At 36.5% G+C, this 15,000-nt stretch overlaps 1 protein-coding gene across 4 annotated transcripts in view; it reads right to left on the bottom strand.

The window, feature by feature from the left end:
• Positions 1-9,806: 9,806 nt before the first annotated feature.
• The window catches only part of LOC122258895 (organic cation transporter protein-like), a 21,320-nt gene continuing 16,126 nt past the window's right edge, over positions 9,807-15,000 (bottom strand). For 2 of the 4 annotated variants that reach the window (XM_086539704.1, XM_086539703.1), the window contains exons 13-14: positions 14,629-14,682; positions 9,807-10,930 (exon numbers count right to left, since the gene is read on the bottom strand). In XM_086539704.1, coding sequence (XP_086395830.1) covers positions 10,771-10,930; positions 14,629-14,682 — 214 coding nt within the window. In that variant the 3' untranslated portion in view covers positions 9,807-10,770. The remainder of the gene's footprint in view (positions 10,931-14,628; positions 14,683-15,000) is intronic. The other 2 variants (XM_086539706.1, XM_086539705.1) reach the window with 1 other exon arrangement.

Here is a 15,000-nt window from a genome sequence, read left to right as displayed (position 1 = left end):
GTTTTATAAGTATCTTTCTAAGGTTTAAGTTTTAATTTGACGTTTAGATTTATATGCCAGACGTAGGGCGTGTCACCTATAATATATTTCCACGCAATCGTTCACTCTAAAATATCGCCACATGAATTACATCTTCTCAATACTTAATATTGAGGCAAAAAATACAACGAGACGAGAATAATTTTATATATGTAACCTGTCCCCTTTCGTATATTTCTACACCTGGCAGCGAGAACTAGTGATTACATTGAGAGGTTTTTCCTCACGTACTGTACGTCACTTTCATTAAATCTTCAACACTTAGTACTACCTATCACTTACTATGAATGAGACGCCTTGTTGCCTTGGGAAACTGACCACAGAGTTACCGCCATCTCAAGTTTTCACAAGAAATAAGCAAAAGGCGTGATATGATGTGTATAAACATGTAGTCTGATGGAAAAGAATCTTGCCATTTTCCGTCAAACAGTCGTATGATCCCCAGCTCTATAAATTACAGCTGGGTTGATTATTCCGGATTTTGATACGTAAACTACCATTCAAAATAGTACTGATTAACTTGCCTTTTAGTTATCTATCCATATGTAAATTTTTAATATTTTTTTCGCACATGAGTGTGCACCCACTCGAAAATTCAGGTTTATAAATTCGGCCCATTTTACTAAAGAAATATATAAGATATCTAAGATAATCGAGAGATGATAAGGGTCATTAGATCAAGGAGATGCATAGATGATGTTATAATAACATAACCAAGCATTTTCAAATAATTTCAGATATCTAATATCTAGTACCGTTGTTAAATTACTAATTTTCCCGGTGTTCTCTCTTGAGATAAATAATTAATATCTCTCAAAACAACACCCTGAAAAAGCATAGATCCCAGTTTCTGCTAGTTTCATCATGATCATAGTTGCGCTTATTCATTTGTAACATGATATGTATAGGATAATATTTTCATGGTATTGATTTATATCATATGGACAAGGTTTGATAGTGATAATGCAATGTAAATATTCTATCAGACATTTCCACATCTTTATGCATTGCACTGTATTGTTTATGTGACTCTTGGAATGAAATAACAAGTCTTGTGTATATGCTTATAGTATTGTATCACCATCGTACGGATACACCTGCAAAGCTAATTCATTTGGTGTTTGGAGTCTCTCCTGGACGGCAGTCGAAACAGAGACGGGACTCTCATAGTTCCCATCAATGCAAGCTTACTACTTTTCTTCCAAAGTTTGTTTACAGCCTGTCTACCAGGGTCTACTATCCCTTGCTCATTACCAAGTCCTGTGAAGGGTTTTGTTGGCCTTTAAGTCAGTTCTAGGCTCCTTGGCAACCCCCCCCCCCTCTCTTCCTTTCGCCAGGCTATCTCTGTGCCGAATACTTCCCCTCCAAGAAAAAGGTTTCCGTGATCTTAGTCTGGAGGTGGCTGGGACCTGCCCTCACATCAGTGGTGTATTTAGATGTTTATCCTTCATGGGCGCATCCTTCTGAACTGCTCTTTAAAGATGAAGGAAAACGATTGCTTTCATTGCAGGTATCCTTGCTGTGGATGTTGACTATGTGGCCCTTGCAATTACTCATATGGTCTCATTTTGTTTGACACTGTGACACCATAATGGCGCGCTATAATATGTTCCTTACCTTGTTGCGGTTATTATTTAATCGTTATCATTATTGGCTTTGATACTAGAAGGGGTTGGTTCTTGTTCGTTTAACATCAGAGTTCAGTTGGATTGGTTGTTCAGGTGCTGGTTTCTTTAGATACTATCTGTTAAAGTATCTGTGTATAGTAATAGTATCTACCCATGAGCACTAATTGACTGATGTACTATTTCCAGTTCATCTGTAAATACAAATTTCATGGAGACTTCAGGAATGTCACTAATGTAATTATTGAAAAAAAAATGGGTCCAGCACCGAGCCATATGAACGCTGTTTTTCAGTTTTCCTGGTATTGTTATCTCCATCCAAATCAAATTTGAAATTCTCGCCCCCAGCCTTGGATCCTAGCAGTTACAGGACCTTTTTAGATTTTATCGTTCTTTAGCATAAGTCCGTCTCGCAAGATTGACATAGATTTATGGAAATTGCCCCCGACTCTACTTTCTCTCGTAGACCTGTTTCTAAGTTTGTCTATGGGAGAAGAACTTATTCTGAGGTGCCCCTTTTTGGGCTCCAGAAAGGACGATGTTCGTTTGGGATTTTTTTTTTTCTGGCATACCAAGTTTGAGCATAATGGTAGCAATAGAACAGTGGTCTTCAAATTGTCGGCCAAGGGTTCAGATGGTACATGAACATCTATATAGGGCATAATTAAAATCGAATAAATTAGAAATGATAAATAAAAAAAACTAAGTATTTTTTCTAATTCTAACCCAGTAATTATTCACACAATATGTGGCTATTATAAGAGAGAATTTGGGGGGTCAGGTGCCTCGATATGCGACGCGCCTTGTCCACTATTGCCCCCTGATGTGATACTGTATGTCTGCAGATGTGAAGCAATTACATCCATCTCATTTGCTCCATAATCTAGTTATCAAACTACAGCAGACAGTTGTGTTTATATTCATCTCTTGTTCAGTTATAAGTACGGTATACAGGTTTTATTTACACTGATTACAATGCAATGGTTAAATTTTAGATTATAAAACAGCTGTCATAAAAAAGATCATAAATACATTTTACTGTATCATAAAATTATAGAAATCCTGTTTGGATTTATTACTATAGTGTGGTAAAATTCCGTAAGCGCTTGGGACCGTATGTTCTATTGTGATTGTTTTTTTTTTATCTGAATGGCAGTAGAGCATGAGTATTTGGAAATGAAATTGCGCAGTCTCAAAAAAAAAAAAAAAAAAAAATGCAACGACCACAAGACTGGCATGATCTAAATCATCTATATCAGAACAGTGACATTACATTATATACATAAACTTTAGCTACATTTTATGCGTCATGAATGTCAAAAATGTATATCACAAGTTCTCTTTATTTATCTTATTTGGGCAAAAAATGCACAAGGAAATACGTTCTTATTTTTCTATTGTCTGCCTATTAATTTACTTATACTATACCGCTATCATCTCTTCTGCAAGAGTTGATAGCAGCAAATCTTTTCAACAGTTTGATCGTGTCTATACAGATGTGTGAAAAGTTCTTGGAATGAAAAGGCAAGAAAGTTGGTCAAGGCTGTAAAATATGTGACTTGAATACCAGCAGATAATGCTATTTTATAAGTTCAGTTTTATAGATTATTACTCTATCAAATTAAATTCTGAAGATCTGACGTTAAGTAACAATTATAGGAATTCTTTGATTTCTTTACTCAGATTGAAGCTAATTCTTGGTCTTTCAAAAGAAAAGAAAATAAATTTTATCCCGAATTTATACTTTATTTACGGTGATGTAGCAGAGCTGGATTTAGAGTAGATATTCGTGAATTTCAAGAGTACAATATTTTATTTTATTGTAAATTTATGGGTATATAAATAGGTTTATTTATGACAGTTCTAGTCATAAACCGTTTTTGCTACGCATTTTTACAATCCTGTCTCCAGATACCGTGTACTAGTTTTTGTAATTTATATATTGTACTTTGTCGTGTCCAGCCAGGGGCCAATCTGTTAACATTTTCGCCGTGCTGTCCTCAAATTCATGGTATGGTTTAGATATGATGTTTTTGCTTGATTTGTTTGAGGACTATCTGCACCAGTAGGTGCTGTTTGACGTGAAGGGTCTTGTGCCTTGTTAGAGCCCATTTTTTAAGAAGGTTCCAGGAATGTCTACTCGATATGCCGAAGTTCATGGACTTTCGGCAGTAGCTGATCCGTGGCTTCTAGGACGCAAGTTTGTTCATATTCCACCGACAATTCTTCGCTTTTAAAGGAACAACAGGGAATGCTAAGGGATATACGACCTTAATCAAGGTACGTATTTTTGGGGTGATATTTTTTGTATGAAGACTATGCCTTCCTATGTAGATGAAATTCTACCAAAGATCTTGTCAATCATTTGGGAGTTTCCCCCTATTTGCCATTTAGAAATTCCATTTGGTCCTTGGAAGTGATTTCAAAACAGAAATCCATTTTCCTGTTGTTATTAAAGCTGACGTGTTTTGGTTCTTTGGGAAGTCCCGGAGAATCCTTCGTTTTACTGGTTCCTTGTTGCTGCATTTAGTGTACAAATGTTAGGTAAGTGTAGTGTGAAATAAGTGATATGGTCAGTTACATTATTCCATCAGAGTATATACCTTTATATTTTTTATATGAACTAGTCCATTCTACTTTATTTGGCGATAGAGAGATGCGCAATCCATCTATTAGGATTATTAATCAGATCAGCGTAACTCAATTTTTTTTTTGTTCTATCTGCCAAGAGTCGGCCTGATAAAATGACTGACTCCAACTGCCCCCACTCCCCTGTAGGAACGTTATGACGCCCACCCTGTGCGATCCTATACCCTTCACTTTCTGCCGTTTAGTATATATATATATATTTTTTTTTCATTTGTTTTTCTTATATTACTATTTTTCTTAAGACCATCTACCTAAAATTCTTTAAAACATGATTGATTAGATTGAAAAAGGCAAAGTCAAATGCAAGGTGTAATGACAGTGGCAGTAAATACTTTGATGGTATAAAGGAAAATCAGGTGAGTAGGGTTACTGGAGAAGAGATGCATTGCTGCCCCAGGTGAGGCGAGCTTTGTGGGATGCCGCATTGCCTCGGTGCAACAAGAGGCGCGATCGGAGGCGGGTTTGTGCGGACTTTGTCTAATGTGCTAGGACATGCGGAAGGACCTGGTCGGTGAAGTACTGGACTGTGTTAGTAGTCTGTTAGGGCACCACATCCACGCACATTGGTCCTTGAGAATTGAAGAAAGGGCACTTCCGACTGCGAAATCCTTCCTTAAAATATTGAGGCCAAGGCTCTTCATCACTCAACCACACCATGTTAGAGTGCTTGTATCGGGTGGTGAAAAAAAGAAATCCAACACTCATCTCCAGTGGCAACATCCGAAAACCATTTCGGTCCATTTGGCTCACACTCCGTTAGCAAGAGACGACAAATCCGCATCCGTTCGATCATCTGATCTTCCGTTAACTATTGGGGTATACATCGAACACACTTCTTCCATAGTCCTATTTGTTCATGCTCAATGTTATATGCTTTTTCTATAACTGGCGCCAAGCTCCAAGGATAAAAAACGAGTTGGATCTTCGTCAGTGATCGGCCGTCAAGAGCGCTGTCTATCTTCCAGTTCATTTTTTTCCGGCTGCGAATCCAGCGGGAAATATTTTCCAGTGATGGAGTAGATTCAGGATAAACTTGCCCCCGAATCTCTGTTGCCATCTTCCCCAGTGTCCACCCACTGAAAGTGTCGCCTTATTTCGAAAAAATCCATTATATCCGGTCAGAGAGAAAAACCAAGACTGATATTCGCACAGTACAAAACCAGACAAACCAGACAAGTGGCGACAGATTCAAACACGTCAGAACTGGCATGATTCCAGGCCTCTCGTTCCCCACCCTCCCAGCCCTTAACGTTTTCATGTTACGGCTACAATTGTCATTACTTTCCGATCACCCCCTCGTATATCAATTGCAAACCAATGAATCTAGCAATTGTAAATGGTGTATCTCCTCTTCAGTGGTTTATAGATATTTCGACAGAAAATGTGAAACTGCATGGAGGACAGAAGATGTGAAACTGCATGGAGAAATGAAAGAGAATGAAAAGTGAAGAAAGGAAATTTTTGAAACCAAGTACTAAGAACAAGTAATGTCTGCATCGTTCAGACTGGGATAATGTAAAGCTCTAGTAGTGTAAGAAAAGGACAGAGTATAATATGAATGTAAACGAGAGTAGTTATTGATATAACAATATTCGAGAAAGAAGATTAATATATATGATGATGGTCTTTGGTTATACAGAGATACATGGAAAATGCCCAGACTTTCTTCCCTTGATAAAAAGTACATAATGAACCAGACTAACTCGCCTTGCGATACAGAACTCAGACAGGGGCGTAGGTAGTCATGCATCTCGCATGAACTATTTACCTTCGTGCTTTACGAGTCACTTACTAAGCAATAGTGAACAATAGATATTCAGTAAACAAATCACAAAATTTATGTTGTAGAAGAAACGAAAAAGGCGGATGAGATAGCAGAAAGCGTGTAAGACTTGGGTTAGGTACAGTCATGCGAAGAGGATGGGTAAGCGTGCTATTGCTAAAAAGAAAGATGAGATAAAAAAGTAATTGATGAAACGCCTAAAATAAAGCTCTTCGTCCCACTTTATAGAGGAAAAGGTATAATATAGTGTAGTAAGTACAGGTCGGTGAAATTGCAAGAGCAGTATTTGAAGGTTGCAAAAAGGGTTTTAGAAAAGAAATTGGGATATGTAGATGCTGACATGTACTTTGGTTTTAAGAGAGGCAGAGGCACGATCAGTGCGTTGTTTGTTCTGATGCAGGTGTTGAAAAAGCGAACTAGAAATGGCGATTAATGTTTATTGCGTTTGTGGACTTAGAGAAAGTTTGGGAAAGCATTTGATTGTAATGAAATAGTCTTTGAGAAGGAAAAGTGTTTGCGAAGTTCTTGGCGAATGTTGTGGTAGTGACAAGGTCTAAATAAGTAGACCTTGGGTAGTGACAAGTCGGGTACCTTCGAAGTTAAGGTGAGTGTGCATCAAGGATAGTTGCTTAGTCCGCTGATGTTTGATGTGGTTTTGAATGAAGTGTTGGCAATGTAGTAATAAAAGAACACATGCTAGAGGTGTATGCAAATGATTTAACTCTGATGGATCGAGAACTGAAATGTTTGAAGACCAACACTATTAGTGGTATGAGGCGATAGAGAGGTATGTAAGACAATGATTATGAAGACGGGTGATAAAGAAAATACCAATACAAAGAAGGTTAGGGTTGATTCTTGTAGTGTCTGCGGAACGAGAGTAAAAAGTAAGTCGAATAGGTGTGAGTAGTAAAGTGTTTTAGTGCGTGAGAGATGTTCAAGGAACAAGCGAAAGTTGGCTGGGACTTTGCATGTGGAGTGTAGTGGATATGTGACGAAAGTAAATATTTGAGTATGGTGAATATAGGGAATTCCGAATTTGCAGTGTTGAATGGGATTTGTTATCTTGGAGACAGGGTAGACGGAACAGGAGGCATTGAAGCAGAGGTGATTGGTTGAATAAGAGCAGCGTGGAACAAGTTCATAGTCTCGAGTTGTATGTTGTGTGGAAGAGGAGTATCACTGAAGTGCAAGGGAGAATTATTCAGCAGTTGCAGAGACGTAACCAGTAGAGGAAAGCGATAATGAAAATAAAAAGCAGCTGAATGTTGAGGTTGATCGCAAGAGATATCGTTAGACAGGAAAAGGAATGGTGGGATGAGAGGAATGGTTAATGTCGACAGAGTCGGAGATGCGATTAAAAGAACAGGTTAAGATGGTATGGGTCTATGTAAATGAAAGGAAGGCAAAGGATACAGGTGATGAAAGATTGTAGACAAGGCGAAAATATAAACCAAGTTTGTGTGTGTGTGTGTGTGTGTGTGTGTGTGTGTGTGTGTGTGTGTGTGTGTGTGTGTGTGTGTGTGTGTGTGTGTGTGTGTCTGTGATATTTGCTTTGCGGTTTTGCTGCGGTCTCTGTTCTTGATTGCTCCGGAAGTGTTTCCCGATTCTTCGATTCACGAAATTCTCCTCTTTTGTCGTTTTTTACGTTGAGAATAATTTTCTGCGAGGCTCTCTTAGTTTCCTTTTTGACGTCCCATTACAGTACATATTATTACTCATTATTGAAGTATTCATTTCTTACTAACGACTACCATTTTATGAGGCTTTGATAATTTTCCAGAGCCGTTGTAAGATCTTTCTACAACAGTCATGACATTTACACAGACTCACTTGTCATACCTCGACCCGAGAGAGTATCGTCACACCCTGTGCCACTGCCCGGGCTTCATCAGTCCATCATTGAGTAGGCCGACCCAGGTCATACTCATGCTGGTACTCCAGAGCAGAGCTATGCTTCTATGCTTGCGTTCCTATCGTTCACTTTTTACAAATTCCGTGGATGCCTCCTAGGCCTTATTGGTGAGCTATTAATTCGCTCAGCATCTATGGGATGTTCCTTATGTGACGTTGACTGTGCTGAGTTCAGCTCAGTACAGCCCTTCCTATTTTTCTAGTCTTAACCAACTTTTGTACCAGACCTCGAGGGATCAGAAAATGAGAGATTTGGAGGGTGGAAAATGTTCTTTTTCTATCCTGGTGGTCTGAGCCAACTGTTGTCACTTTTCAGGTACCATTTTCTTATCTCATGACAGTGGAGCTGATGGGGGAGGAGTGGCTGGTGGGGATTAACTTCTCAGGGATTTTCCCTTTTTGTCTTCCCTGGTTCTTGGGTGCAGCATGCAATAAATGTATAGAAGTCAGCTCAGTTGAGATTTCCAATTGGATTCATACTAGATCGCTATGACCTTCAGATGAAAGGATAAGAGGATCTGGAATGGCGTAAGTGCACAACATTCTGATGGCTATTTTTCATTTGTATACCCTTTCCAGATCATTGGGAATTATTTAAAAAATTAATGTATATTCAGTGCCTCTGAAATATTTGCCTTCTTACTCTCACTTCTTTGTCCTCCTAAAATGGCCAAAATAGATTTACAAAAATTACTATATCCACGGAATCACAACGCCATAGTCTAACGTCGATGCCATAAATCTTCGGCATTTTTCCCCAGTAATCTGACAGCACTGTAGTATAGGTGTAACTATAGCCAGATAGGACAACCTTGCCCCCCCCCCCAAAAAAAAAAAAAAAAAAAAAATATATATATATATATATACATATATATATATATATATATAAATAAATAAATATATCAGGGACAGGAAAGCTGGGGCACAAGATACAGAGTACGACTGAGGGGAAATGAGCAATGTGCAATGTGTATTTGAATGAGACAATGAAATTCATTAACTTGACAAGTGTCTTAGTCCGGTGGGGTGGAAAAATTGAGTGATTTTCATGTACATTTGCTAAGGGACATGTATTTTAAGTTATATTATGCTGTTTCCTTTTACCATTGTGATATTACTATTTGTAAGTTTATAACTAGTAAACAAATTTAATTGTTTGTTTCCTTATTACTTTGCTGCAAAGAATATATGCTATAGTTAACCATGAATAAGTAGCAAATTAATTTAGTTTAATAAGAGGGTTTCCTACTTATTCTGACATTTATTAAATGTTTGATGAAATATTTGATGATTTACTTAGTGTTAATATAATAACTAGGTCAGGTAAAGGTCTAATAGAGAAGTGATATTGCAGACTAAGATGGACTAAGAATGACAACTGTATGTATTGTTGTAATCAATTGAGTTATTTGCAACATTTGTTGTAATCTGGGGGTGATTTTGACATACAGTAGTTGTTGAGTTCCTTGTTTCATATCATGCATTTGTAACTTGTCTTATATAACAGAGAAAAAAGTGTTTTCTGGACCCATCCTTTTTTTCATCTATAATGCACCACAAGGATGGTTAGATTCCTTAACCCACTCATGACGGGGGCATTCCAGCCTTGAATGTCACAATGCCGGGGCTTTCATGCGCTTAGGCCTAAATCAATTAAATGGCTGGCACAATACTGTGCCGCCCAGCCACTGGGCTTTTGCAGTACTGTACCACCCGTCCAGAGAGGGTTAATTATGCAGTTCTCATGTTAAGCCATGATTTCAAAAACTTTCAAGGAGGTTATAAAAGCCAATGGGTTTTTGCCATTTACTTTTAATATTGTCTAATTATTGCAAATAATTATTTTAAGCTATATACACACATCTAACATCTTACACAGTCCAGTTGTACCTGTACTGCAATACAAAGCAGCTTGTACAATTCTCTCCTACTGTGAGTAATTTGATTGTATTATTGTTACTAGTGAAGCATGTCAAAAAATAGGTTTCAAAATAATTAAGCAGTTATGAAATAATTATTAAAAGCTTCTTATCAACTATAAAATATTTTGAAATATGAATTGCAATCATTCTTTCATGTAGAAATGAATCTCTTCACCATTCAATATAAAAGTGAGAAACTAGATTGACCAGAATAATATATTATGCAACAGTCAATATGAGATAAAAATGATATATACAGTGTCTGTAAAAAAAAAACAGACAAACCTGTTTCATGGAGAAATCCCTGAGCCCTTTTGGCTTTCTATTATGCTAATATCATTACTCATTTCGTAAAAGATTGATGTGTATGATACAGGTTGCTGCAAAAATCAATAATTCCATTTAACCCCTGTGATTCTGCAAATTTGATCAAAGTAAAGCATGAAGTGACATTTGCACAGAAATGCCAATAATATTTCCTATTGAGTAATGATGGTGACTGTCAGGATATTATGCTGTCCATATCATTAATACTAAATATTTTTTTGGTTGTTTGTCACTTATTTGGTTATCTTTCACAAAAATATCTGTATATCGCCTCACAAGTTAAATAAGATTATAAACAAAATTATTTATAGTTTTAATGATATGGCCATCAGTGTTAGACATACGGATGTTCCTCACTCAAAACATATCACAGATAAACATGGAAAATACATTAGACTCTTCATGTAGATAAATCATCCCTCTTTAATTTACCTAGACTAGGTTCAAAACAAAAATTATATACTAGATACTACAATGGTAAAAATATTTCCCTACACGGAAAGTCACTTCCTCACACTAATGGCTGTTCATCATCATCAGTTTCAACATCATTACCAAAAACTATCTGCCCATTAATAGCATCATCATCGTCGTCATTTGCATCCTGAAGTAGAGCCTGCGCTTCAGCTAAAGTTCCTGATTCTTGACCTGTTGTAACACGCTCAGTTTTCCTGTAAGCAAAATAGGAAATGTTAGATTCTCTTTCACTGCAGTGATTCCAGTGGTGAGTAACGTACACAAATATCCATTACTTTAGAGGAGGAAGGAGGAGGAAGAATAAGGAGGAGGAGGAGGAGGAGGAGGAGGAGGAGGAGTAGTAGTAAGAATATGAAATAAGAAGACAAATATAATGAAAAGGAGAAGAAAGGGGAAGAAGTGGGCTCATGGGAAAAGCAGGAGAGGAGAAGGAAGAGGGAGAGGTGGACAAACAGAAGAAAAGATAAACACTAAAAAAAACAACACATAAATAAACTTCAATGGATTAATCATATTGCACTGCATTGTCAATTCACTGCACACAATAGAATATAATTTGCTAAATACCAGAAAGGCTTATAAGGTATGAGGGGTATTCTGTACAATTATCTACAGGTTGATATGAACATAACTTTTTTTTTGCATGTGCATCATTACAGCTAAATAAAGTTTCAAATCACTTCATCATATATCATCAACCTATACATCACATGTACCAGACATAAGCAGTCTTCATTATCTATGCAAGCTATTACTTTCATTGTGCAGGTCTATAATTGTTATCATTATTTCTCTTTACTATTAGCTCCTCGGCACCAAGGAATATTTGTCAATGTCTTATCAACTGATGTTGGAGGATTTTCCCAAAGAATTCTATGTTTCATGGGCATGTTTGCATAAAGTGTGCCAAAGTAAAGGTGAGTGGAGTTTAAGACGTTCTCAGACAATTGACAGGTTTTCGCCTTGACAGAGTTGGGGCTGAAAGGGGTAAGAGGATACTGGAAATCAATTAAATTACCCAGCTTGGGAAGGACAAATTTACCAATAACCAACACCAAGGGGTTAATCAAGGAACAGTTTCATTTTACATAAGAAATAAAGAAGAAAAGATAAAGAAAATAGTAGTTTCTGGGAGTTTCAAAATTTTGACATTCAAAAAAATGAAGAATTGTCAAATTTTGACAGCAATATAAACATGTGTCTGTATATATATATATGTATGTATATATATTATATATATTATATATCATATATATTATATATTATATATTATATATCATATATCATATATATTATATATTATATATCATATATATTATATATATATTATATATATATATATATATATATATATTATATATATATATATATATATATTATATATATATATAGATATATATATATATAGATATAATTTTATATAAAAAAAGAAAGAATTGTTAAACTGTGACAGCAATATAAACATGTATGTATGTATGTATTATATATATATATATATATATATATATATATATATATATATATATATATATATATATATATATATATATATATATATATATATTACAGCAATACAAACAATGAAACAGTTCCATATGAATACAAGAAAGCTTATTAAAAAAAAAAGAAAAAAAAAATATATATATATATACTAATGTGCTAATAAACAGCTAAGCAAGAAATTCAGGGAGAGAGAAGAGGGAGGGAGGGGGAGTGAAAGAGATATATATTGTATCTAAATGTATAAATGGTACAAAAAGACAATTGTAAACCAAAAGACAATTATGCAAAATGTAATATTGTTAAATAGGGACTGGGGAAAGGAGATCAAGGGGTATGAGATTGGTTGTAGAGGGGGGATACATGCCATATATTATAAGGAATTTGAACTTACTTATTAAATTCACTTATATATATAAAAAACAAATAATAATAAGCAGGAACAATGCTAAGTGGCACATTTATGAATGGCTCAGTCATAGAATGGGGGAATGGAGGTGTTTGTAGGGGTTGTACATGACATACATTATGAGAATTCTTCTTTCATACTAAGAAGGAAAAGAAAAAAAGGAAGAAGAAGAAGGAGAAGAAGAAAAAGAGAGAGAAAAAAGAGAGAGCCTCAACATTCTAAATAATGATGCAGCAATGTAGATCCTTGCAGCTAGTGACACAAACACTCCTATGTGAATTGTTCAGTTCCCAAGTTACCGATTCACAGACAAATTCATAATAGTTAATAAAAGCAATGTACTGTTACAATAATCCTGCTGGTATGTTATATTTTAAAATCAGAATATATCTGACTTCATGACATTAATGTGTTCTGGCATTCACCTGTATATAATTGCATTTGAATTAACCTTCAGCAGAGACAATGAAATAGAATGAAACAAAGATGATCGAAAAGGAATAGAATAACTCAAACAAAGAAAATATGCTGTTGACAAGGTAAGGGCATGTATATTTACAAAAACCAACTGCATGGATATTCAATGCTTCAGTCCTGAGTAACCTGCACAACTGCACAGGTGCAGAGGTAAGATTGCAAGTAAGCCCAGAAACCCTGTTGAGTGGATTCTCAAACGTCTTTCTACTGGAGGATAACTTAGTAAAAGTGAATCATCCTTAACCCATTGGTCGCGGTTTTAATCAAATATGTATACAGTCGGATGACGGGTTTACATTGTTTGGTGCCATCCGCGTCTACGATCGACTCTGCCTTGGCAGCAAATCATGCCATTCGCTGTCAATGGGTCAAGGGCAGTTGAGAGAAATTGCAGCCAAACATGACAGGGAAATACAGGAATTTGATGTTAATGTAGGAATTTTCAAACTTCTTTAGACAAGAATAAATCCTAATCAGATCTTCTGTGTTATACTGGGTAGAATGAAACCATTATAAGCATATGTATCTGCAGCTATTGATAGTGGAGAAGACCAGGAGGGGACTGCCTCAAGAAGGACAGAGGAAACTAACCTATGGCCAAAAGAAGCTAGATCATTCTAGCATGCTGCTATACCCAAACAACAAAGATGGCCACAAGAAGACACCCTATGAGGTGATGGACAGTAAGGGGCAAGCAAAAGAAAAAAATAAACCACCATGAAAAAATGCCTTACATCCAAGCACATTTAACCACACTCCTTGGCATAGCCATACTTCTAATAATAAAGCCTTACTACAAGTAGAAGTACTAATGATGATAATATATATATATAATAATCATAGAGTAACAATGATAATAACTGGGGGTGGTAGTGGGGGTGGTGATGGTAGTGGTGGTTGTGTGGGTAATGGTGGTAGTAGTAGTAGTGGTGGTGGTGGTGGTGGTGGTGGTGGTAGTAGTAGTAGTGGTGGTGGTAGTAGTAGTAGTAGTAGTAGTAATAGTAGTAGTTGTACTAATAATAATAGTACTAAGAGTAGTAGTTGTAGTAGTCATAGTCAAAGTAGTAGTAGTAGTAGTGGCAGCAGTTATTAGTAGAGCTACTACTACAACTACTAGTAACAGTAACAGTCCAACTAATTACTACTAGTAGTACTACTAGCAAGTTCTACCAATAGAAGGAGTTATAATAAATAAATAAATAAATAGAAAACATATATATATATATCATCATCCTAAAAAAACTAAAATAAAGAGTAAATAATTATAACTCAACTAATATATTAAAAATAAAATTCCAAAGCAACATTTAACACAAAACCTGAGAAATAAAGCAGATATTCATATGATATTTAAGAACCCAGTGGTGTAGTCTGTGAACATCTAGTTTTGAGCAATATACCAAATTACAGTGTTCCCGGCCCCAACCACAATAATTCATGCACATCTGATTTTGTAAGGAGCACAGTTCAGGCGTATTTTACCCATGTTATAAACTTGCAGTTTACCTTTTGAGAACATCTGGTACCTTTTCAGACATCTCCAAGGGCAAGGGTACAACTCTATAGAAAAATATGAGGGCATATAATAGTATTTTTTAAAAGCATTTTCCAAAGGTATATGATGGTATCAAAACAGTAGGTGTATGAGGAAGGACAGATTGGGGGGAAAGGGTAGGAAAAGTAGGAGGAGGAGGAGGAGGAGGAGGAGGAGGAGGAGGAGGAGGAGGAGGAGGAGGAGGAGGAGGAGGAGGAGGAGGAGGAGGAGGAGGAGGAGGAGGAGGAGGAGGGAGGGAGGAGGAGGAGGAGGAGGAGGAGGGGAGGAGGAGGAGGAGGGAGGAGGAGGTGGAGGAGGAGGAGAGGAGAGGAGGAGGAGAGGAG

This window comes from Penaeus japonicus, unplaced genomic scaffold, assembly GCF_977035675.1.
Source record: "Penaeus japonicus unplaced genomic scaffold, GWHDUDI00000001_assembly GWHDUDI00000009, whole genome shotgun sequence".
NCBI lineage: Eukaryota > Metazoa > Arthropoda > Malacostraca > Decapoda > Penaeidae > Penaeus > Penaeus japonicus.
The sequence above is the reverse complement of the archived record's forward strand: the minus strand, read 5'-3'. Positions and strand labels throughout refer to the sequence as shown.